Consider the following 27,211-nt stretch of genomic DNA (forward strand, 5'->3'; position numbering starts at 1 on the left):
TAAAAATCAAGATACGGAGAAGAATTCAATTTGTAAACAAACTGTATTTACATTTTCTACAGCTGAATTGATATTTATCTGTAATAGTATTAGTGAACAACAAAAAAATTGTAAAATTATAAATTAAACTTTTATGACTGCATTCCAGTAGGTCAGCAAGTCAAAGTAAGTACAATCCAGCACAATATCGTAATAGACCGCTTAGAGAATAGATGTCAAAATTTTAAGTATGAATTGTTTTTTATAAGTTTTTCTTAGTCTATATTCAATCTTCAAGCATAAATGATGGCTTCGTTTAACATGCAAGAATTCCATGAAATATTAGAGAAGTGTAAGGATAGATCACAACAGGAGAAACAAGATCAAGTAAGTACAAATTTCGATTGTTGTAATTAATCAGCTGGCTTCAATGCTAAAATATTTTTTAAAATGTCATTCGACTTATTTATGATTCATTTGATTATTTTTAGACTTTACTTCAGCCGTTCCATTATATTAAGCAGATTCCCGGCAAACAGATTCGCTCAAAACTTGGACTAGCATTTAATTATTGGTTAAATATTCCCATAGAGAAGTTGGCGAAAATATCTGAAATTGTCCAGATGCTGCATAATTCATCTTTACTGTAAGTGTTTGTTTACGCTTTATGGCTTATTATATTTATGAAAATCGGAAATATCACACATGTTGCTAGTATATAACAAATTTACCTACATCGTGTACTTGTGAAAAATTAGTTTACTTGAGGCACTAAGCTCGAAATTCTTGTTTACATTGGCACGTGTATGTTTGTAGGCCGTATTGTACTTGATTCGCAGCATGTTCGATGCTATTAATATAAATATTTGTTTGATGCTTTCAATATTGTAATAATTTTTTGTTCTATTTGTCTTGAACTCACAAATTTTCATACAGAATTGATGATATAGAGGATAATTCAATTTTACGTAGAGGAATTCCTGTTGCACACTCAATTTATGGAGTCGCTAGTACAATCAATTCAGCCAATTATGTTCTGTTCCTTGCATTAGAGAAGGTCCAACAACTTGGACATCCAGATGCGACGAAAGTTTATACCGAACAACTTTTGGAACTTCATCGTGGTCAAGGAATGGAAATCTATTGGCGTGATAATTTTCTATGTCCTGAAGAGTCTGAATATAAGTTAATGACGATTCGAAAAACAGGGGGCCTTTTTATGCTCGCAATTCGATTGATGCTCTTATTTTGCGATAACAAAAAAGATTTTACAAAATTAACAGCCTTACTCGGTAAGTGATTATGTGAGTTCATTGAATGATAAGCAATTATGACAGGTTTATATCATTTTCAGGTTTATATTTTCAAATTCGTGATGATTATTGTAATTTGAGCCTTAAAGAATATTCGGAGAATAAAAGTTTCTGTGAGGATTTGACCGAAGGAAAATTTAGTTTTCCGATAATTCATGCAATTCAATCCCAAAGTCAAGATAAACAAGTGCTTCGTAAGTATTGATATAGTCGCCTGTGGCTAACTAAACCGCATTCTTCCTGCATAGAGTGAGAAATTCCTACAAAATTAATCTAACGATCAAATTTAATTTGAAAACATGAAATAACGTTCAAGAAATATTTAAAAATTTAACGGTCAAATTTTTTTTGAAAATAAGAAAGACAAATGGCCAAACTGGAACAAGCGCTCTATTTGGGAAATTTGTGCTAAAACTGAAATCTTAATTAATTTTATTGCATTTTAATTAACAACACTTAATTCATGGTCATTTTTAGATATTTTACGTCAACGAACTCGCGATGTAGAAGTGAAAAAGTATTGTGTATCATTGTTGGAGAAAACGGGAAGTTTTAGATACACACGTGAAACTCTAGATGCTCTCGATAAAGAAGCAAGAAATGAAGTAATGGAATTAGGACCAAATCCAATAATGGATAATTTACTTGATGAATTATTAAGTTGGAAAACAACAGCAGATTAAAAAATACATACACAGATCAGTTGACTATACTGTACTTATTTTATAAGTTTATTTAAATCTAATTGAAAAGAAAATTTAAAAAGTAATACACAACAAACAAATTGTATTCTATTTTCTAGACATATACATTATATTTATTTTTCTCGATTATCTACCATAATTTTTAATTATTTTTTTATTTCCTAAGTCTCTGCCATCAAGAAGAAAAAAAATCTCAGGTTCTGATTTGCCTGATGCTCAAATTATTGTATTGATTTCAATTTAATTATAATTACTATGAATTTATGCTAGTGTATATGCTGACTTAAGGTGGGTTCTGAATGGACCCACATTCAGCATGTCTTAGTATCAAATGATCCATAAATATTAATTTATGTGTTAAAGAATACTCTAAGAATTAAGGAAATCATGTGCTATCTTCAAACTATTATTAATTTCACGAATTAGAATTTGAGAATTTCTAGTCGTTGAAAAGAGATAAAGTTCTATAAAATTACTGGGTGATGTTCATTAATGTGACAAAAAAAAAACAAAAAAAGTCGACACGAGAGAAGGAACTTTAAATATATTACATATTATATTGTTCTTATATTATATATACACGAGCACTATAAAGCTTTTTTTTTGCACTTTTATGTGTACGTATTTGAGATAATCAAAAAAAAAAAAAAACCAGATACAGACGTTTATACCAAAATTGAAAATTTTCGGTAAAAATAAAAGAAGTCTACTTCTTACAAAAGCATGATGATGTCTTTTCTAATTCTGTGTCACTTTCAGATGATTCCTCGACTATTAAATTTTGTATTACAAAGTCTTGAGCTCTGGATAATAACAATGGAACTGGCAAATGTCCTCGCAGGATTGAATGATGAACAACTAAACTTTTAATTGATGGAAATTCTCTGGAAAAGCCGGTAAATCTATATCCATTTTCCGATTTTTCTATCAAATAATGTGCTAATTTTGGCAAATTGTTTACGTTTGGTACGCGCAATGACAATGCAAAGGCATTAACAGTCTCACTTTGTCGTACAAGAAAACTTCCGGGCTGTAATTGTAACAGAATTTCCAATGATATTTCACGCGGTAATCCAGCTTGAAACCATGCACAATCTCTTAATTCGTCTTGTTCCTTTTGCGATAATAAATTTAATTTTTGTACGTAGGAATAAATTTTTCCATTAAATTCAACATTCTTTTGTAATGTATATTCGCTTGGTGCTGATGGTCGTACCACATGTTTAATCGTATTTGCACTCCGATTCCGATGCATTCTTAAATACTACTAATACTCTAACTCACGACTGTAAGGTGTGAAAACCTAAAAAGCTTCATGTGGAACATAAAAAGCATAATAGAAAGAAAACGAGACGTGCTTAAGTGGAGTGCATATTTCGCGTTTGTGCATTAAAAGGAAAGGATACGAGTTATACGAAGCAGAAAAAATGTACATATTCTATTTCCACAAAGGGAATAAAAGAATTGATGTTTCTGTAATATGTTTGAAGTACTGTCACAGTAAAACATAGAAGTGCACAGGATGGAAAAAAAATCGATAAATTTCAAAGTTGTCGTGTCTGTAATTTAATGGATTAAAAAAATGCCGTTGTTTTAAAATGTTTGAACTTTGCTGTGAACCTTTCAAATGTTTTTAGTTGTTGGCGATTCCAAATTTTGTATTTTTAAATGAATTTTACGTTATTTAACGGTCTGATTTAATTTAAATAATTTTACAACGATTCAAAACTCAAAATGTTTAGGAACCCCTCAAATTCTCTTAAACGAATTTGTAAGGTTTTGAAAATTCAAGTAATGTATTCTATCCGACTTGCAAAATTTAAAATGGCAAATTTCAACGTTTTTTGAAAATTAAAAAATTTGAGAACCATTCAAGTTTATCTGAAAAAGAAATTTGCATGGTTCTGAAAAATCAAATATTATACAACGGTACTGAAAAATGAAAACGACACAATATAACGGTTTCTTAAGATTCAAATTTTCAAAAAACTTCCCCGGAAAAATAATTTGTAAGGTTCTGACAATATAAATATTATTTTAACGGCTTTGAAAAATTCAAACTAGGAAGAAATAACGGTTTCTTAAGATTCAAATCTTCTAAAACCCTTCAAGTTCACCTGAAAAAGAATTTGTAAGGTTCTGAAAAATTCAAAAAAATTCTTTAACGGAAATGAAACAAAAACGTCTTCAATAATTCATAATTCAATTTTATTTAATTAATTTATCGAAATAATATATAAGAACATCAATTCATATTTATAATGAAAACTCATAATTTCACAAGCTTCTCAATCAATTGACTAGCTAAAGAATTTACGCCGCATACAAATAAAAAAAAATAAAATAAAATTCAACAGGTTTCACATGAAAAACTCATTTTTTGAGAAGCAAGAGAGGAGATGAAAATTCCATAAGTAGAATAAGTAGGGCTATAAAATTTTATTGATTGTTATTTTTAGAAGTAAAAATTGGAAGGAAAAATCTAATTAAATAATATTTCATTATCACTTTTTCTCTATTTTCATCTTCATACAAAAATATTTACTTTTAAGATTTGTTTTAATTAATGTCGGACAATTGGATGTACATAACATCCAAACGATCCCCGTCCACAACCGCACAGATGTTATTCATTAGCGGTACATCTAATGAGAATAATTTACATTATTTAATATACCAAAGATTATCTAAATCATCGAGATCATGTCGTTGATGTATTTCATGCTGACGTGGTAAGCTTAAAGGAATGGGAAGAAGCTCCTTCATGACAGAGTGATGTGTGATTAATGCTCGTAATGATGAAAATTCTTTTGTAAATCCCTATGAAAAGAATATACCATAATTAAAAAGTATCCGTCATAATTAATCCTATTATTCCTTATTCCTTACCTTTATTTTAAATCCCCGCTGTGTTCTGAGGATTAAATAGTGTGCAACCTTATTCTTTGATGGTGCTGGAACGCGCAATGATAATGCAAAACATCCCATTTTTGATTCACTTTGTCTTACTAGAAATGCGCCTGGATTTTGACGTGATAGAATCTCTAAGGATATTTCTCTTGGTAAACCAGCTTGAAACCATGGCGCACCCTTTAAGTCATTCTGTTCAACTAATGTTAAAGCATCATTTCTAAGTGGCAATATTGGTGGTACAATACGTTTATCTGTTGGCGATGATGGTGCTGTACTGAAACTTTTCTTATAGTCAAAGTCACAGAAATTAGTCTCATTATAATTATAGCTTGCATTAAAATTTGTTGTCTTATCACTGGCATGAACAGTTGCCGATGTTGTTATAACATTCGATTTTGATACATTCTTAAGATTAAGTGTATTAAGTGGAATTGGATTACTTAATGATGTTAATGGTTGCATTTGAAATGTTTGATGATTAAATGATTGTCTACAGGAGTCACCAAATTTATTACTGACTATTTTTTCTGAATCACAAATTCCTTCATTCACATAGCCATCAGATATTGTCTGAATTGAATCGGATGATGTTATTGATGATGATTTATTGTGTACAAGTGGTCGACTGTCCTCTTGTGTCCTTAAAATTCCCATCGTAAGACGCTTAACCTTTAATAAAAATGATAAAAGGATCTAAAATATTAATAAACTACTTCTGATTTAATTAAAGTCATTTAAAAACTCACTAGAGGAGGCTTCTCCAATAGTTTCCGGCAATTGTTCAGCTCAGTCGGTGAGTTACCCTCCTCTGAGCTGGTTGTCGATGGAGATTTCACGTAATTGTCGTTACTCAAACTATGATGGAATAAATTGTACTTCAATGTATCGATATTGGATGAGGAATTAAAGGATGGGGCTTTTGATGAAATGATGTTCGTTGAATGATTCAATGCATTCCGTTCAAATTGCATACTGTAAATATAATAGAAAGTACATGTTTATTAGTAAGTTTATTAATTAAAGTTGTTATTCAATGATTTTATGACTGTTCAAACTGTATAAAAATGTTGATGTGGCATGCCTGTGGGAGTTTTGTAGTATGGAATGTTTATATAGTGGATATACTATATAGTTTATTGCTTGAATGTTGATTAATTAATTTTATTGTTTATGTCTTACTGGATGTTTTAAATTGTTGTAATTTAACAATTTACAGCTTAGAATTGGCTACTTTTACAGCTAATTCCTATTTAAGGAACTAGAAGAAGATAAAATAACAAGATCCAGTTAAGAAAAGATCGTAAAATTTAACAATCTAAATCAAGGATTCAAATTCGCAATTAACTTTAATTTAATAGCTGCAAAGAATGTATATTGACTCAACAATTAACCATGGACAATTATCATGTCAAAATACGTTCGACTAGACCTCGATTTGTGTATATTTATGGCTACTTGTTTTTAATTTTCACAAATCCGGTTCATTTGCAATGTAAATAAAGTCCACAACTGGTAGTTCTTATGTAATTGATATGCGCCAGTGCCAGTGCATTTAAGTATCGATTAGTGGGTGTCAAAGAAGTTTAATATCAGACTTACAGTGTTGTTTAATTACTAATATGCTGGATATTTATTTTTATATGAAATTTGAGTTCGATCCCAGCCTGCAATTAAGCGAAGGACGTCATATCATATGGCTTAAAAATTCTTATGAACTTATTGCATGCGAATAAAAAATGCTTTTATGGCACTTAAAGTATTTTCATTACAGCTATAAAATTATCTCCATATGAAACCCCAGCAAACAATAGCCCCGATCGATGAATAAAAGTTAATAAGCCATTTAGCAATTCATAAGGCAACAATATAAAGAATGGCAAAGAAATTAATATAAATTACATTTATTTAGCAGTCAATCAATAAATTTAATTGCATTCCCAAACGTGCTTTATGTGAGTAATCAATAATAATGAAATATAAAAAAATATGTCAATGCACAACAATAAATTTTTTCGTGATTGAGTCTCAAATTACAGGCACACACAACAAAAAAAACGAGCCAAAACGATGAGAAATATAAAAATTCTCGAAATTCTTCTTTTTTTTTTGTGTTTTCTCAATCAAAAAACCTCAAGTGAGATTTCTGAAGAGGTTGAAGTGAGGTTGAAAATGTAAATGATGCGATGCACATCAGCACAAAATATTTATTATAATCTTGATGCGATTGCATCAAAATAAAACGTCGTGAAGGGAAGAAAAATTGTTGTTAAACGATGAGAAGTTTTTTTTTCGTGGATTGTTGTTTTAGGTAAAACATGCCAATCATCTTGCTCACTTTGGGTGGTTGAGTAATTTATTGATGGATTGAGTTTGTGGAGATGTCACTTTTATTGGTATTTTTGCATTATTTTGATTGTTTAGTCAAATGTAAATATTTTGAAATTTAAATGGTTGTAATTTGATATTTTGAGAGTTTTGGTATTCAGGATCATGTTTAAAACACTTTTGCCGCTGTGAAGATTCATTAAGAATGCATTTTGAATGATAAAACTGTTTAATTAGAGAATAAACTTGCAAAAATTCTTAAATATGGGAAATTTTTTTTTGGTACAAAATTTGAATTTTTCAAATTTTAAAAGATTGTTATGATTTAAATGTTGTTTAAAGATGATTGGTATTTTTCATAATATTACAGGAATCAGTAACATTGTCAGATATCAAAATTCACGGAATTTGAAACAAAATCAAAATTTGCAATTTGAACATCAATTTTAGATAAAATCTAGCAAGAATTCAGATCACAAATTTTCCATTCAGCAAACGAAGTAAGTAGCATAAATGCGCACCAGATCACCAACATCCAACAAGCCATCCTCAATTACATTCCTTCCCTTCAATTTTGAATGAAATGCAACAGAATAATAAGAAAAAGTAAGAAGAATGAAAACAAAAAAAAAAAAAATATTAAAGTAGGAGGAGAAGGAATGAAAATTATGCAAGGAGGAACTAAATTACAATCTTGATTTTGAAAGAAAGATATGCGTCTGGAATTTATGGAGCGGAAAATGTGCTCGAGTTTCATAATTTAATTATGGTTTTTTTTTACTCATTCAACTCCGCAAAAAAAGAATTCCGGAAACATATTTGCCTATTGGAACTAACATTGTTTCCAAAAGGAATTTAATTATACCTTACAGAATAATTATTATTCAATTTCATGATGCTTTCATAAAAAAAGCAACAAAGTCTTGTGTAATGAAATCATTTTGTTGTTTGCAGGTGCTCGTGACCGCAGAAATTTTTTCTTGTGCTCTCTTCCTTCCCCGAAACTTTTTGATGAAATTTTTTAATTGCCCAAACAATTTCGCATCCCTTTTTTTCATTAATGGTTAATTAAGCATCAATTTATTATGAATTTTTTACTTTGTATTTACCTAATGAACATTCTTGTACATACTGTGGATGGGCTTGATTCAATTAAGATGGGAATGGTTATGGGGAATTCTGATGTTATGAGTCGTATGTTTGAGGAAATAATGGCGTTGTTTAAGGAAATTTGTATTTAAATTGACAATTTGTATGCTCAAGTTTGTCTCGAATAATGATGAGAAATATATGGCTGTCTTATATCCTGAATGGGACAATAAAGTCGACTTTAGACTGCAATATTGGATTTCTTACAAAATGAGTCACTGAGATCTGGTTTTACTGAATTTGAGGGAATTTGATGCTGGTATGGCGAAACAATAACACTTGTGGCAGCGTATACGACGTCAATTGGACGTAAGTGTCCAGAGTGGTAGAGTTATATGTTGGATTTGTGCTGTAGTCAAAAACAACAATAAGAGTTATGTTATGAGCACTGGATAGAGAAAGAAGGTTTAAATATGCTTGGAGCCAAGCTTCCTCACAATCCCTTGGTAGCTCATTGGTAGAAGGATGTAACCAAAAATCACCAGAACTCGTAGGACGTGGGTTCGAATCCCACTCGGGCTATTAGTTGAGAAGGTGTACTTTTTTATCTCTAGAATCTTAGAAGTAGTAAGGCTCTGAACATTGCATGAATATGTTATAAGAAGCTATGAATCTCCTCAGAAGATGCCAATCTTATAACTGGATATCCATGCAAGACTACCAAAGCATTAAAATTCAATTTTCAGTAAATATGTCACTCAAAATATCACAAAAATCGATAAATCCATTAAAAAAACAGCAAATCTTTTCATAATCTTTGACCTGATTCCTCAAGCATTAAACAACACTTCCTGAAGACAAGAAAAACCGGACAAGACATACCCTTGCATGACTGAAAACAAGCTCCGAGAAATAATTTGCATTTATCCTTAAATGTTCTCAAAATATTTATGGAAAGGAAAAGATATGAAAATCTCTAGGAATTGTGAGAGATCACATACACAACTTCCTCCATTCCGCCTGTCAGTTTCGTCCTCCTTTTTTTGCCATCCTCTTCCATAATAATGCAATAAAATGAAATAAAATATAAAAATTCCTTTCAACACAAGAATTTTTCAATAATAAAAACATTCTGTGAATTCATTTAGGGATGATCGGGAAGGAGAAATTTATTCACTCTGACCCAAAAAAAAAGAAGAAGCTGGTTTAGATGTTATATTGAGGAATTCTAGATTGTGCTGTGGGGCAAATAAATAGAGTAAAATGGACATTTAAATATTGTTTTTTTCTCATAGGGAGAAAGATTTTTTCAATAAGTAAGCAGCACAAGGAATGCAAACACATATTTCCTATATCGGAAGTAGCATTTAAAATGAAAATTCCTATACTGTCTTAGTCAGGTATGGGATTTGTTTATAATTGATGTCTAATATTGAAGGTTATGTTGATGTTTTAGCTAACTGTGACTATGGAGTAAAATCAAGGAGCAATGGCTTAGTGGGTTGGGCGTTTGTCTTCTGAACCAGTGATCCTGGGTTCGATCCTAGGTAAAGATAGTCCAGGCTAGTCAAATTTAGTTCTTTTTCACTGTTGCAGTCCTCCAAATGAGTTTTTTTGGGAATCTAAGGTTATGAAAGGAAGAATACAAAGGAGGAGCTTACTAAGTTAGAAATTTGAGTTACAATTTAGGAATGGTTTTGAAACCTAGAATTAGATTGAATAAGAGCTTGATGAAGATTTGAAGTTTGTTCGCAGAAGTAAACACGACTCAATCAGGAACTCAACACAAATCTCGTACTGAGCATGGCATCAAGTCGACTCTAGTCAACTGCTGCAGACATAATCTAAGTCGACCTTAAGCTCTGTCACTTGAGAGACACTATAGAGACACCATCCATCCACAACCCCAAAATTTACTAAATCTACACTGACAATAAGAATCTCTTTATCCCCCCTTTTTTTCACTTCCGTCTGCATGCAGATATTGAGAACACGTCAAGAACCGAAAGAATACTCTTTTTTCCCTAAATCATCGAGTATAATCTTTCGTGATGCCGCATTTTTACTTTCACTTCCTTGAAGGCAATTTACAAAATTAAATCATATGCAGACGCAATGTTTCAACAGCAGTCGGAGCCGATAAAGGAATATTTCGTACAATATGTTCCTCAATAAATTTTCTTGCATCCAAAATTCCAAAAAGAATCTTAAACACGCACATTGGGTTGTTTTTTTGGGGGAACTAGCGACAACAAATGATTTTTATTTTCCCCCTTTTTCTTGTGGACCAGTTTCCTTTACGTCTATAAATTACAAATGTTTAAGGATACATTTATCAGCATAAAAGAAAAAGATTCAACTTTCGAGTACATGTTCATCCTTAAAAATTAAATTTTATGACTCTTGTATTGATGCTTGTTACAAATTTATGGATTTTTAAAAGCATCCATGAACGATTTATGGATCTTTATTGTTCTTTACATTCCCAACCCATGTTTCTAACAATTCTTTTTTTCATCCAGAGTTGGTAATTGAGTGTGTTCTGCAATTAGCAGGCAACGGCGACAATCCGATGCCGGTGGCAAGTGTCAACAGCGAAAGAACGGATCTGGTGGCTTGTGCCAACGGTTCCAGTGGAATGTGTTAAAGTTGACTGGTGATGGTTGATGACATTCGGCAGATTCTTTTCTAAAGAAATGGAAGCTTAAGTCCTTAACATAGAATCAAAGGATAGAATCAGCTTTAGACGTTCTCTTCGTTCATCAATGGCTCCACGTGCACCCTAGCCAAGGAAGTAAATAAGTATGAGCCTTACCAATTGCCAGCAACCAATTCCCAACTCTGCTTTTCATCCGTCCCATACTTTTATGTATACTCTGTGGATCTAAGATGATTTATAAGAATTGAATTAAGAGTAAACGAGGAAGTTGAAGTTGAAATTCTTTTTTTTGTATGCGTCATTTTTATGGGCCGAAAATAATCTTTTTTGAAGGGAAAATATTTTTGGTTAGAAAGGCATGGCAAAGGAGCATGACTTGCTTGATTTATTTGTCTCAGATTCTCGGTCAATTTTCGTAAGTGAAATGGAACAGAAGTTGGAAGTAATTGATTGTTTACTCAATGTTCATGGCATTACACATGTTTTGGCTGCTAATCGTGAGACATGGATGATGTTAACTGTAGGTGGTCTTAATGGACTGAATGTTTATGAAGGTATGTACGGTAGCTATTCTGTTTATGTAAATGGGGCATTTAATGGTCATTCTACAGATGAAACTGAACTTTTATGACTCAATTTGTCCGTTAAATAACGGAAATTTTTGAAATTTTGATTTGAAGCCAACTTCAAGTCATTCAAAATTGTTTTGTTTACATTGTATTAATTCATAAAATTATCTGATTTTCAAGCAATTAAAAGCAAAAAGACATGCATAACATCCATTCCCAAGTCTTATTCCAATGACCAAAAAGTTCAACCATTTCAATTTCACAATCCCAAGCCATAATATCGCTATTTTTATGGCAATACCGTAGATACTTCAAATCAGATTTCTCTGTCTGTGCTCAGTTTGAGACTTGAATCTTTAAGATTATGTCAGAGTTCATAAAAGTGCAATTGCATTGAAATCAAAGTCAATTTCATTTAAATATTGTATTTTATTTTTATGACTACAACGTATGCCAAAACATAAAAATCCTGAACTTACAGTGCATGTGACTTTGTCATTAAAACGTAAAATGTTAAAGTTTATTGTTTCTTCATTCCGATGCAAGTTTATTTTACGCTCTCCCCATTTCAGAGCTCATTATTTATGCAGAAATGGTTGAAAAATTTAATGCCACAAATTTCTGACAAAAACAGAAATGACTAAAGTTGTTCCCTATATGGTAAATATTGGTGATGTTTTCTTAAGCGGCAATGGTCTTGCGGTTTTTTGTCTTCAATGACGACTGTACCAGTGGCAGGGATGTAAATTGAACAAATAAAAAACAATTTAAGTGTTTGTTTAATTAGGTGGTTGTGTAAATGTTTCAGGGCGTGACACATTAATAAAAATTTCTGATACTTTTTTTTTTGTGTGTGATTATTGTTGCTTGTTGTTTACATACTTTGGCGAGAAGATCAGTGCGGTGAGTTTTTTTTTTGTCGGGATGTTTTATGAAAATAAAACTTAAGATACGAGAGATATTAAATGCTAAACAAGATGATGAACATGAATTTGTAGAAGTTTTTTGTGTAGGTAGGCTGATTGGTGCTTCTGATTCTGATTGATGCAAGGGTGTTTTATGAGATTTGTAGAATTTTTTGATGGATTTTTGTTCTTAGAAAGCTATAGGCTACTAGATTTACAAGTTAGACTGAGAAGGAGTCGTAGGAGGAATCGATACTTGTAGCTTACAATCGCAGCCTCATATAGCCCACAATTATTGTCATTTCGAGATTTTTGAACTGATAGTCGAAGTTTTCGAACTGAATTTCGAATTTTTTAAATTGAGTTTTGAAGTTTTCGAACTGAATTTTGCAGTTTTTGAACTGAACTTTGAAGTTTCGAATTGAAATTCGAAGTTTTTCAACTAAAATTCGAAGTTTTCGAACTGAACTTTGAAGTTTTCGAACTGAACTTTGAAGTTTTTGAACTGAACTTTGAAGTTTCGAATTGAAATTCGAAGTTTTTCAACTAAAATTCGAAGTTTTCGAACTGAACTTCGAAGCTTTCGAACTGAAATTCGAAGTTTTGAACTGAAATTCGAAGTTTTTGAACTGAAAATCGAAGATTTCGAACTAAAAATCAAAACTTTTGAATTAAAATTCGAAGACTTCAATTTAAAAAATTTGCGATTGCATCCACAGGCCAAAACTAAGTGAAATTACATCTGATACGAATACCATGAAAGAGAAAACTCTTTATTTGCATCCTTTCGACAATCACATTCAACTGCACACAACAAAAATGTACCTTTCGTCATTCATTCAGCCTACAGAAATCTCTTTGATTGCTTTTCAGCAAATACACAAAAATGCCATTTTATTGAATTTCTCTCAAATTGCCATTACAGTTTTTTTTTATTTACTCTTTTAACATTGTATCCAATATCCAGTTGTTAAACAAAAACGAGCAAATATCCAAAAAAAATCATTAAATTAAATGAAATGTGCAATCTATTTGTGTTATTCAGACTGAGTCCGTCCAATTCCTCTATATATATGTTTTATATTCGTACACATCACGATTCCGCGTCAAAGCGTAACAACATGAAAGCACTTTCGTAAATCTCTCACGAGATGAAACAAAAATAAAAATAATATATTAATTACATTATTTGTTTTCTGGCTCGCATTTAAAGTAAACTGAGATGTTTTCATTGGAGAAACTGTAATTTCAATTCCAATGGCAATATGATATGTGAAGATTTTGAAGTTCATGTATGTATGTAATTAAATATTATTTTGTAGAAATTTTACCATAAAGTATGGGGTTGGCTTTATGCTGAGAGAAATTCTTCATATCTTTATGAATATTCGGATGTAATTAATGATTGGTCTATAAAGAAAGTTATGCAGACTCTGTTGGAATGTTTTTAATAAGTACTCTGGTTTAATAGCAATAAGCACTTTCATTTATTGCCAGTAGTTAGATTATCTAAGTAAATTACTCTCGATTGATTGGTTTTGGAGGTTATTTTAGTAATGAAGTAATTTGAAAATTACAATTTTGCTCATGTTTATACAACTGGATCTTCATAATGTTAAACTTTAAGCTTTTTTACATCAAAAATTCAATATTTTGATGAAAATTAAGCTATAAATGATGTAAATTTTCAGAAAGAACTAAAAAATTTCAATTTCTCAATATTTTCATTCCTGGATCTTTAAAATGTTCAACTTTAAGCTATTTTGAATCAAAAGATCAATATTGTGATTGAAACAAAGCAATCTTTGATGTAAATTTTTGAAAAATTCAAAAATTCTCAATTTTTGATTATTTGTAAACAAAGACTTAAAAATTTAATTTCAAATCTAATTATTAACGTAGTAAGCCTCTATCCAGACTACATGAGCACTTTCATCTATTTGCCAGTAGCAACATCATCTAACTACATCAAGAGAAAATGATAATCCCATTCAATTTGTCATATTTTCTCATAATATGTTGCCATTACAAGTATTAAGTACATAAGGAATCTGGAACGAGCAAAAAAAAAAGTGAATGTCCATTGGACATAAAAATAGTAATTTTCTTTTATCGCTTCTAACGACATGAACTCTCAAGGACTCTTTTTTTTCATCATCCAGATTTTCAGGCAAGCACAGCTTTAATTGGAAATAGTTGAATTTAAATTGTTCCTTACTCAATGGAACTAGTTTTGCTGTAATATTTCCATCTGCAGAAAAAGATTGTAATTCCTTTTGTATTGCCCAAGTTCCCATTCATAACATCTAACAGACTATGAAAAAAAACTTTTTTTTATTTCCTATTCACGACTCTTGTTCCTCATTTTCCATTTTATTTTTTAACAATGACCATGGACGTAATAATTTGAAGAATTTTTTAATTACGAATATTTTTTGTTGCAATGGAAATGAGGAAAAAAATGCGAATTAAAAGGATACTTGCAAGCAATCTTTTCATTTGGCTTCATTCATGATATTTTGGGGTTGAGGGATGAAAATGGCTAGAAGGGAAAATTGCATGAAAATGCATAGATTTGGAAAAGTTTTATAATCTACAGTTGCAGCAGTGGTTTTATGCAACAACAAAAAAGTCTATTGTTAATATGTATAATATTGCTGAATTCTTTCTGGATTTTTATTACAGTTTGTAGACGGGATGGATATATGATACATCTCGAGATTTATTAATTGTGAATTTTATGCTGCATTTTTTCATATTATGCAGATTTTTTTTGGGATGGATACAATGAGATGTAATTTTAAAAGGTCTTTGTCCTTTATATTGCAGATGAACTGCTTGTTCTGATGCTGGTCAGTTGTTAAGAATGAAGAGTATGTAGGATAAGCAACAGTGACGTAGTTGTGGAGAATATGATAACGGTAATTCAATGTTTGAACTGTATGCAACTACAATTAGGTGGTTGATTCTACCCTTTTAAAGTTGTTAGTCTCCTTCAAAATAAAGATTTAGTTTGTTTTTGAACTCTGAAGAATAAACACCATTTTAAATACATGAAATATGTATAGAACGTTTAATTAAGGTACAAATACAACAGTTGCATACAATACAATCAAGCTTTTGGCTTGTAATGGCCTTATGCATTTGAAATTTCATAAAATTCAGATTTAGTAAGTAAATTTCGATAATTTTGATCGGTTTTCAGATATTAATTAAGATAAACAGTAAGTTTTGCTAATTCTATCTCAAATTCCTTTAGCAACAGTCTGTTATTGTCATAGTAAAAAGACCTAATAGCTTAAACTCGATCAGTGCATATTCAAATGTTTCCATCAAGTTGCCATTTTTCATCGCCGTCAAAAACGATTTAATTTGCTAATTAAAGCTTAGTATATTGTCATCTTGGTACCGAGAAGACATAATTGAATGTTCTCCGATTGAAAGGGTTAACTTCCGGATTCCTCGACGTTTCCACATGTCTTTGCAAATCTTCACGATTCTTCACCACCATGTCCATAACATAAAGTCATCTCAATACCGTGTAATGAAAGTCAAAGCCCATCCAAACGGTATCTCATGACTGACGACAAATAATTATAATAATTAAAGACCCGAATCATTTATAATGAATATCCAGCATTAACATTTCAGGATGTGCATCATGATCACCATATTATTATTATTGAAATTAACATGTCATATTCCTCCCAAAAATGGAAATATTTAATTATAATACCCCAAAAATGCAAATTTACATTCTGTGGAAAAAATTGCAATACAGCTTAAAATTAGTCATGGTTGAAAATAATTAAAATGCAAAGCTTCTTATACCAAGTATCACCATATGTCTGGCGTCCCTTACAAAATAATGAGAGATGCATTCATCAAGTTCATCGAGAAAGATTTAACGCTTTTTAAGTGGATTTGCATAAATCATTTGCAATCACAAAAAAAGTACCGTCGATGGAATTAATTGAGAATCTTTTTTTATTCCTGCTTTTTCAAGCTTCTTTTTGTGCTTCAAGTTCTCTTTCATCATCATCGATTGGTGTTCAATTTGTTGAAGTATTTATTTTATCCTGTAACTAGTCAGTATAATAAAAAAAAAGTTGTTTTATGTTTCGATTTTTGCATTTAATTTATTTTAATGAATGCATTTAGTGGTGCATAAATCATTTGAATAAATTACTATTGTAGTAAATGCATTTTGCATTATTCTATCGATTCGGTTAGTCTGTAAAGTTTGAATTTTCATTGACGCTTTTAAAAATGATATATATTTATAGGATGTTGCCTCAAAATTGCGTAATTTATGGTTCAGAGATATTGTTTGGAGTATTTTCGAAATTCGATTGTTTTGTTGTCAAAATTCACTTGTTTCGTGTTCGAATGACCTTGTTTTTTCGAAATTCTTTGTTTACATTGTCACTTCGAAAGTTTGTGTTTCAATTTAGACTTCAATTTAGACTTTAAAATTGTTTGGATTGCTTAATATGGTTCTAAAAGAGTGAGCAAAGCTAATAATGTATGTTGATTTAGCCAAAAAAGGTTAAATTGTCTTAACTTACAAATTTTATGTTTTTAACCAAATTTTTTCGAAAATTGTTGTCACTTCGAAAGTTTGAGGTTCATTTTTGGCTTCAATTTATAATTTAAGGCTGTTTGAATTGCTTTAAAGAGTTCTCCAAGTGTGAGCAAAGCTTGAAATATCATGTTGATTGAGCAAAAAAGGCTAAATAGTCTGAATTTGCAAAAAGTCATGTTTTTTAATATTAAAAAAAATAGTAAACAAAACCAAAAAGTGCGGAAAATTCACGAATCTTAAAATTCAACAATCATATCCTCATTTGCTGATTCCAACAGCTCGTTTACATGAAACCAAACCATTAACTCTGCATCCAGCTAATATCATGCACTTCACTTGATCATTTCCCATAATTTTACAGAATTAAATTTATTGCAATTGCGTATCATTAGATAATTTCCATATTCTCATTTTTACCACACGCAATTTTCATGGTAAATTCTAAAATTAAGTGAGTTTGAAAGCCACATGAATTAAATATAAATTTATTTTCATTTTTCAGCATTTATATCAGTTCGTGTTCATGTAACGAAAAAAAAATCTCACATGATATCTCGAATATGTGTGTGACTACACAATATTCAAGTGAAGCGTACGCTTTAATCGAATTTTAATTACTAAAATCTCTTTGATGTTGCTTTTTTATATGCAAATTACAAGACCGAAACTTTTTTTTTTCATATTAATTTCTGCAACATGCGTGTTTACTTTTTTTTTATTCCCCTTCCTTTCCTGCAATGACTTCATTCAGTAGGCAAAAAAAAAAGAACGAGATTCACTTTGTTAATGTATTCTGTGCAATTTCATGGTAAAAGCGAAAAAGGGAATTGTAATAAATTTGGGTAAACATCAAAAAATACACGAAAAAAGAGGGCAACACTTACCGCACAAATTGCATAATGACTTGAAATGAAAAGTGTATATGTATGTTGCCTTTATCTACCGAATACTCTTTTTTTTTGGTTCTGTTAGTTACTGTGCATTTGAAAATAAAAACTAAAACCTCGTACACACATAAATTTCCAGTCTTTTTTTTGCGAATTTTCCACAAAATAAAATCAAAAATGAAACACGAATTCAAGTCTGTAGTTTGCTGCTGTTGGGGCTGCACATTGAAAATGGCATCACATACTAAGAAAGCGAAGAGAAGGAAATAATAAAAAAAAAATCGCCCAAATGGCAACAAAAATGAACTAAAATTAAAATTCCAAACTGACTTAGTTGGTGGTTCTTTACCCATACACACACACGACTCTTTTGAACTTGTAAGATTGAAATAAAGCAGAACAGAAATAAAAAGAAGGAACAACAATAAATAAAAAATCAAACAATATCCCGATGGCTATTTTGCATTTAAAAAACAATGCTCTTTTTGCTCTTAAAGTTTAACTCTCTTTTTTTTTTTGTTGTCGATTACATTTATATTGATGCCGCGCGCATATATACATGAAAAACTGCAGAAAAGAACAGAAGAAAACATATCGCATGTGAAGTTGGAAGGTCGAACTTGATTTTAATTCAGATGATTCTCAGTGTGCTATTTCGAAGAGATGAGGAAGAAGAAAATTCTATAGGAAGGAATGAGGAAAGAAAAATCTCTTTTAACTCTTGTGTTGAGCGCATTTTGGTTCTACTGGATGTTTATGTGTGTTATCTTTAGTTCTATTCATGTTCAATGTCAAGTTTAAATTGAGTTTTCATCATAATTGTTTAACAATTTTGTTACTTGTAAGTAACAGGATCAAAGTTTTGTTGATTTTGCTCATTTAGATAGCACTGGATCTTTATTGTACGATGTATTTAGTTATTTAGAATAGATAGATCAGTATTAAGGCAATGATTAAGTTTTTGTCACTGAAAAACCAACAAAAAACAAAAATTTCAATTTTAAATGTTTGTAAACAATGATTTTAAAAATTAGATTTAAAATTGATATTCAAGCTTAAAACTGCAGTTTCAATCATACATTAGATTACATCATAAAGCATATAAATAGTCAAGTCTACATCATGTAATACATAACTACCTAAATATTCATCTAATAACATCAATTTCAATGATCATCAACCTCGATTACCTCAAATCTCATCCGAAATCGATTGTCATTGCCCATCATCCACCCAAAGCGATCTGAATAATTCATACAAAGCTTTAATTCACCGAAAAAATTGTGAACTAAAGGGAATAAATCGAACTAAAGGGCAAAGAAATCAACAAACTGAAACGAACGTGCATGATGAGATGCTTGATTGGCTTTTGGAATGTTTGCGGTTTATTGAAAATTTCGATCATCGCTGCACTCTTCTTCTTCTTTACCTTACTTTATCCACATCATTCTCATCTTTATTTCTCATTCCTTTTTTTTTATATCCAACAGATACAGAAATTCACCGTTCTTTATGACATAGATGTGAAAAATATTCATGCATGAAAATATTAAAGTTGCATTAAAATTTTTTTAGTATTTGGTGTGTGTAATTGATAGATATTATGCTGTACAGTCGGCAACAACAATGAGTTTAGTGTATGTGTACAGAAAATAGAAGTGAAATGGCTTCAGACCAATCGCATTGAATTACTATTAATTTTTTTTTGTGGGTACAAAAACATTGTTGCGGTTTTGAATGAAAATTTGTTGACAGAATTTCCCTTTCCGTTTTTTGCCGACACGCAACAAAGGACAGAATTCAAATCAGAGTTGCAAAACAGGCAAAAACCGTACAATTCCTTGATAATTTGTATGGTTTTTAGAAAAAACCATACAAATTATCAAGAATTTGTAAGGTTTTTGGATGCATTTGTAAAAAAACCATACAAATTATCAAGAATTTGTAAGGTTTTTGCCTGTTCCAGGTGCCTGTTTTGCAACTCTGATTCAAATGCATCATAAAATGACACCATCGATGGTTAAGAATTAATATTGACAAGGTGAATCTCTTCCCAAAAAAAAAAAAATGAAAGGACTTTTTGGTACGACAATAAAGAGATTATCGGACATGCTTTTCTTTTTTTTGTTCATGGTAAATTTACAAAAATGTTAAGTCATATGGAACATGAAACACACTTTTTGGCTAGACGATTTTGAAATCGATATGTTTGAGGCAGTGAGGCTTATAAGCTCAAAAAATTAAATCTTCTTCATTGTACATACATACATTGTGCTGATATGTCCCTAAAATATCTTGTTAATGCAGCTTTTCAAATCACAGACATTATTTTTACTGTCTCTGTGATTTTATGGCTCAGTCGATGACTATCGTTATTGTTCTTTAACCTTTTGTTTCGAAGATTAAAGACTTGTATATCCATACAAGCTTTTTGCACAATATCAACAAAACATTATTGTAAATATTCATAATTTATAGTCTTATCATCATCATTCCTATAATGTTCATGTGAAAATTTATAAGCAGTAGTAATGACTTTATATGAATAACAAGGAAATTAAGTCATAACAATAATGAGAATCTATAAAATAACTATTTAAAGGAGAAAATTACATAAATTGATTGGATATTTAGGATGTGATGTGTTTTGTAGCTTTTAAGAGCTTTGTAATCAATAGTCTGCAGATGAATGACTATTAAAGTCTTCATTCATTTAGATGTAAATTAAGTAAAGACTCCTTTGTGCTTTGATCTGCTTTGATCAATCAAAAGTTAGTGGAATTAATGTTGTTGACTTTGACATCCTTAAAGCTCTTCTGCAATTAAGAATTTGGAGTGGTTCGAATCCCACTAAAAACTGTAAATTCCAAGCAGAGTTGCAAAACAGGCACCTGTGACAGGCAAAAACCGTACAAATTCTTGATAATTTGTAAGGTTTTGTAAGAAAAACCATGCAAATTACCAAGAATTTGTATGGTTTTTGCCTGCCACGAGTGCCTGTTTTGCAACTCTGATTACAGTTGCTGAGCAGTATGCTTATAACATACCCTGACATTAAAGCTGGCGATAATTTGAATCCAATACCACACCTCGACCCCCACAAACAAAGAAGGCTTATAGAAAGCTGAATGAAGCCCACCTGAATGAGTCATTAAGCCAATCCACCTCAATATCATCACTATATCCAGATAAAATCATAAAAAGTACCAAAAACCAATTAATTCTGCATAACAATGCATTAATGATCTAGGATACATAAAAAATCCAATAGAAACAAAAATACCTATAAAAATATTCATTGCCGATAGCTGCAACCTCCATTATCCACAAAAACATTGTCATCACCTAGTTGAAATCCATTCAACTTCATCTATTGCATTTTGAAACAATGCCTTTTTATTGTCGAACATTATAAACATACCGCTATATTCACATAAACTCTTGACTTTTTATAGCACATCAATATCCAACAATTTACCAATAAATAAAAAAATTGCTTATGAACGATTAACATAATAAATGAAGTTCAATATAATAAAGATATTCGATAATTTAAAGCATAAACAAATCTATCAGCCGCTTTAAAAAGAGGCACAAAAAATAATTAAATCAAAATATTTCAGATTTATCTAATGAATGTCTTAAGTATAAATAATTACTTTTAACTTGAGCTATAGCTAAGTATCGTGGATGAATTCTCATCTCTGTGAGAGGAGTCGATTAATGTCTATGATGAATGGGATGTAAGCACTATTCTGAGTAAGTGAAGATTAAGAGTTTAGCGGTTGATTGAGAATGAGTTGAATGTATTTAGCATAAAACTGTAATTATATGCTGTGGGACTATCTATCGTCTGTAATTTATTGAATTAATCAATGTAAAAGATGAATAGTTTTTTATTATCTTGAAAATGACATCGATTTTGAATTAATTGGATGCAAGTTTTTAATGGATTGCTAATCCAATGGAGCATTAATAAGTTTCAGGGATGTGCTGAGGTGCTTTCAGATGTAGACATGCTTCGAAATGCAGGGACTTATTCATATATGATACTTGAAGCTGAAGACAGCATATAGTGGTATCCAAACCACTTGCAAGCTCTGCACATTGCAAATACAAATACGTCATAAAACCTAATGTACTCTGGAATGTATACTCAGTTACAATTCATGTGGGCAAGATTACGCAAAGAAAATAATCAAAATTCTAGTATGTCTTTGTATACCTAGCAGTGGAGATACATTATGTGCCAGAGACCTCAAAACCAGATTGCATAAAAAGCACCTCTGAATAAAAACCGTACAATACTCGACAATTTGTCCCGTGATTTTAAGAAAACCCTACAAAATTAGGACACATTAAGTTTTTGCCTGTCACAGGTGCCTGCCTGTTTTGCAACTCTGCTCAAAACTCCACCAACACACAAACCGAGCTTCGTGCCTAGAACAGTGAAATGACAAAAGACCTTCAAAAATTAGACATGACCTGGGATTGAACCCAGGACCTTTAGCACGTAAGGCCAACGCTCTACCATTTAGACCACTGATGCCACTTCCATAAATGACGCCAAATCCCCAGTTGAACTGACAACCTTACATGTAAATCAATTAAAGAAATACTTCCACATCAGCACGCTCTGCCGGCACGCATTAATTGCACCAAGATTGATCTTGCGGCTTTATTCAAACGACATCATATCTCAAAACTACATGACATGATCACTGAATCAATTTAATCAGCCACATTCAGCATATTTTATTGAATAAAATTATCATATTAGCTAATTAATAGTTTTGCACAAGAGTCCATCGTGAGAATATGAAAATTATGGTATTTTATAGACATGAATAAACAAAACAAGATATAAAGTTAAAGAATCTGCATCTCCATTGGTAATTATTCATTTTTCCAACATCATTAACCCAAGTAATATTGCAATAATTTATCTACAAAACAGGGCATGCATGATACGAGGAGGTAGAATTAGATATAAAAATATATGTATATGGACGGCAGGTGGTGATGGCGACGATGAGTAAAGCAGGAGAAATTGCAGGTTAAAATTTATGGATCTTGCATCTTGAATCTTGAAGAAAATTGATTTTAGATTGGCCTCATTGCAATTGATCATTAAATAACTGTGAAGATTTATTTACATACAGTTTAAATAGCTTGTTGGAAAAATAAACATTTTAATAAAAGAGTTTTTCTTTTTTTCTGTTCATCTTGTAAACCGCAACCAGAACATTATCGATTACTTCATAAAATAATGTGTTGCTTGAAATAATAAAGAGTGTTTATTTTTGTAATTGAAATTGATTAAATTGAGTTTTTGGATGGGAAGATGTGGGAATTTTTGTTTGGATTTTCTGTGGTTGATCGAGTCTTGTTGTTGGATTTGTGATCATACATTGTTGAAATTGATCATTATGGAGGAATTGAAGATTAAAAACATATATCTTCTCTTTTTGTTAACTTTTGCAATATAATTTTGATAAAAATGTAAACAAAAAACATAAACAAAACCACATTTTTTCAAAATTCACTATTTTAGAGATCAAAGTTGCAATTTCTTACACATTTAACTACTTCTTGCCACTTTTTTAAACCATTTTAGCTTAAAATATCAAAGTATTACATTTAATTCACTTCACAATTTCAAAAATAAAATTTCAGGTGAGAAATCAAATTTGGCGCGTAAATTTTTGTTCATAATTTGAATTTTTAACAGTTTTCTTCATGTTTTCAATGATTTTCTAGCCAAAACAACAAATAATACTGAATACGTCAGTCTAAAATCATCTGATCAACTTCACAACTTACTACGATCAACAAAAACCCAAACTTAACATTTCAAACAAACCCTACGTAAGTGCAGCACCGCGTTATTCAAAAATACAAAAAGATAAAAAGTTGAGTCTTACTCTCAATTTTAGTGTCTTCATTGGTCTTCAGCCTCTTATTTTCCTTAATATCATATTTTATTGCTCATTTTTGCTAAATTACGACTTATATATTCCCGCATATGTATATATATCTCCACAAGAACGAAGCGGAAAAGAAATGATGAAATAAAATGAGAAAATATGGAGGAGATGTATAAATATTAAGTACATGTGCAATGTGAATATTAAATTCGAACATTCTGTTTTATTATTTTTTTTGGCTGGATTTCTTTTATCACACACGAAAAAACAAAAAAAAAAGTTCGAAAAAAGGAATAAACCATCGAGTAGTTGATCTGTTTATGAATAAATTATTGACAAGAAGTGGAAGTAAGTTAAAAAAGAGTAAGTTGAGGAGTTAAAACAAAATGTGTTCATATTGATATTCCATTTGCGTATATGATATTTAACACTTGCCTTTGGCGCTATCGGATTCCTCCATATATTCGTGGATATCAGTGCTGGTGAATGTGTTTGGTTTTGAGTGACTTTACTCAAACCAACTCTAATTTTGCTTCGCGACACAAGTGTCTTGGATAAAAACAGCAAAAGTTAATAATCGCCTTGAAAGTTAACCAAAAACAGCTGTCGATGTGTCCTCGGGCACTTTCAAATCTTACCCTCAACATGCGATCTTAACAATGACTACACCAATGGCTGTAATTCCTACTGAGCTACCGGAATTTCTAAAACCACTTCTAAGGTTTTAGAGAAGAAAAAGCATACTTCCTCAATATAATCCAATTGAGACTCGAACCCTCGCCCTTGTAATTACATGTCAAGTGCTTTTACCTACTGAGCTACCGGGGGTTGTTAGGGAGCGTGGCATAAAGCACACTTATTTTCTATCCAGTGCTCATTGCACAGATCATATTATTGGATTGGATCACAGCCAGGATCACAGTACAAATCCAACAAGATTTGATTCCAGATCCTGATCAAGTTTAATTTGGAAGCTAATTGATCATTTTACCGATTGAGCAATGCTGGACTAATGCATTGAATTATTTTGACTTATTGAATTTCTTGCATGTTTCTTGTTACATGAGCATGCCTATCAAATCTGTTTTTTGATTATGGTCACAATCAGGCACTTGCTAGGTAAGATACAAAATTGATGATCTACTAACTTGAACTGTCAAAGGATTCGAACATCATAATTGAATGTCCTTGAAAATGAAGCATTAATTCAACATCAACCAGTAGCAACCAAACCAAAAACACAGTCCACCATCCCTGAAACATATCACGAATAAAATTCAAGCCAGAAATGCATCCACATTGGAAATCAACAAAATGATGCTGTTAAAGCTATAGTTAATTTTTATATATTCATAATTTAGGCATTATTTTGTCCACCTTTTTTATAGTTCTTCATGCAATATGTACAGTTGGAAGCAGTTGAAGGATGCAAAATGCAAAACCAGTTTTTAACCTGCCGTGCTTTCAATCGTTCGCCTGTCGATTTATTTTTTTCTCAATAAATATTTCTCGAAGGCAAGTGGAGATGAAGTAAATTGTAAATTTATTAAACAAAATAATAATAAAAAAAAAACATTTATGCACTCGCGTACATACGTTAGAACGATAATAACTTCTCTAATAAGAGAGATAGAAGGCAGTAGAAATGTATCTAAAGTCGTGAAGACAAATTGATAATAAATGTTTTGTAACTGCTACAATCCGTTCGAAAATGGTTAGTTGGATGCAGAGTTGGAAAACAGGCACCTGTGACAGGCAAAAACCGTACAAATTTTTGGTAATTTGTATGGTTTTTTTTCAAAACCATACAAATTATCAAGAATTTATATGGTTTTTATGGCATATATTATCAAGAATTTGTATGGTTTTTTAGTTAGTTGGCTGCAGAGTTGCAAAACAGGACAAAACCGTACAATTTCTTGATAATTTGTATGGTTTTTCTTATAAATCCATACAAATTATCAAGAATTTGTACGGTTTTTGCCTGTCACAGGTGCAACTCTGGTTAGCTGGCTAGGGTAAAAAATTTACAGATAAAGAATTCAGTTCTTATTTTTAATGCATGCACTGCCGTTGAATAATTGAAATAAAAAATGTACTACAATTGCAAATAATGATCGGAATAAAGTGAAAGAGAGGTGGATTCATGTCTTTTAACACTCTTTTTTGCTGTGTATAATTATCATGAGCGGCTGGCCAAAGATATAAATATTCAAGTAATTCATTGTAAATTAATGTAGTTTTATGGTTTAGAAAAAATAGTAAAATTCCGCGCATATTTCATGATAATTTTTTATATTTTTGCATGAATAATAAAGGAATAAGGTATGTTATTGTTGCGTGCATGCTGCTGCTTTGTCTATAATGAAATAACGTAACGGATAGTCTTTGAACTTTACAGCATTATTGTTATGTTTTCTTAAGATTTTTGTTTTACATACATAAAATTAAGAATTCTGCAATTCTTAGATCTGTAGATTGATAATCTTGATTTTAATACTATGTAATTTAAAGCAGTGAAGAAGCAGCAGCTGTAACGAAGTAGCTAGAGTGTAGGCTGACTCTGGCTGTTAAATTATAAATAATGATGTTTATTCTTCGGAATTCAATAACAAACTAAATATTTGTATGAAGGGGCAAACAACTGTTATAGGGGAAAACAGCTATAATAGGGTAAAAACAACTGTGCAATTCTAGTTGCAAATACAATTTAAATTTTAAACGACAGTTGATATGTTCTCAAATTCAAAAAAAACGATACAAGCTCGATTAATTCACAATTCAAATGTGCAATAAAAAATTAACAAAAAATAGCGTCAAGATGCAAAAATTTTAGAGCTTATTTGAATCAGATTTGATGATATGGTAACGAATTTTTCGGAATTTGAAAAAAATAACAAATTTTGTCAGAGCGGATTTGCTAGTTGCAAATGAAATTCAAATGTTAAACGACAGTTGATATGTTCTCAAGAAATAAAAAAAAAGATTAAAATTTGAATCGAAGTAAGTAACAAAGTGAAAGCAGCTAATTAGTTCAAAATACTACCGAATTCATTCCAAAATTCCACATTCCCACATCAAAGTTAACATAAAATTTAATTCCTTCCAAAAATCCATTTTTTCCCACAAATCAATGTGAAATTAGCCAAAAAAAGCCTCGAATTTCACTAAAACAAATTAATTCACTCCTCGACTTTATTTCCCTATAATATTTTCATAGTTCTCATAAAATTAACTTTGCTTTGGACAGGAAAAACTTTACGGTCCATAAAATTAAAGAACAATATATTCCATAAATGTCATTCAAAGCTATAAATATATATAGTCTACCTTTAAACTGGCAAAATTCAAATAAA

General features: G+C 31.0%; 2 protein-coding genes across 7 annotated transcripts in view; one reads left to right on the plus strand and one right to left on the minus strand.

The window, feature by feature from the left end:
- Positions 1–41: 41 nt before the first annotated feature.
- qm (geranylgeranyl pyrophosphate synthase quemao) lies at positions 42–2,720 on the plus strand. 4 transcript variants are annotated; one of them, XM_070643146.1, is made up of 6 exons: positions 42–165; positions 259–366; positions 471–625; positions 916–1,271; positions 1,334–1,486; positions 1,770–2,720. In XM_070643146.1, the coding sequence occupies exons 2-6, from the start codon at positions 283–285 to the stop codon at positions 1,973–1,975; spliced, it is 954 nt and encodes a 317-aa protein (XP_070499247.1). In that variant the 5' UTR covers positions 42–165; positions 259–282; the 3' UTR covers positions 1,976–2,720. The 4 variants fall into 4 exon arrangements, with proteins under 4 accessions (XP_070499247.1, XP_070499246.1, XP_070499248.1 ...); XM_070643145.1 differs by having other exon boundaries at positions 63–165; positions 249–366; XM_070643147.1 differs by lacking the exon at positions 42–165 and having other exon boundaries at positions 177–366; positions 952–1,271.
- A 1,581-nt stretch (positions 2,721–4,301) lies between these two features.
- Positions 4,302–27,211, minus strand: part of LOC139092676 (EGFR adapter protein-like) — a 65,867-nt gene continuing 42,957 nt past the window's right edge. Inside the window, exons 2-4 of one of the 3 annotated variants that reach the window (XM_070643187.1) lie at positions 5,656–5,881; positions 4,886–5,602; positions 4,302–4,816 (exon numbers count right to left, since the gene is read on the minus strand). In XM_070643187.1, the coding sequence (XP_070499288.1) occupies positions 4,661–4,816; positions 4,886–5,602; positions 5,656–5,880 (1,098 nt within the window). In that variant the 5' untranslated portion in view covers position 5,881 and the 3' untranslated portion in view covers positions 4,302–4,660. The remainder of the gene's footprint in view (positions 4,817–4,885; positions 5,603–5,655; positions 5,882–27,211) is intronic. The other 2 variants (XM_070643188.1, XM_070643186.1) reach the window with 2 other exon arrangements.

Source organism: Chironomus tepperi, unplaced genomic scaffold (assembly GCF_022539635.2).
Source record: "Chironomus tepperi strain 1889 unplaced genomic scaffold, CSIRO-AGI_Ctep_v1 contig_309, whole genome shotgun sequence".
In the NCBI taxonomy this organism is placed as follows: Eukaryota; Metazoa; Arthropoda; class Insecta; order Diptera; family Chironomidae; genus Chironomus; species Chironomus tepperi.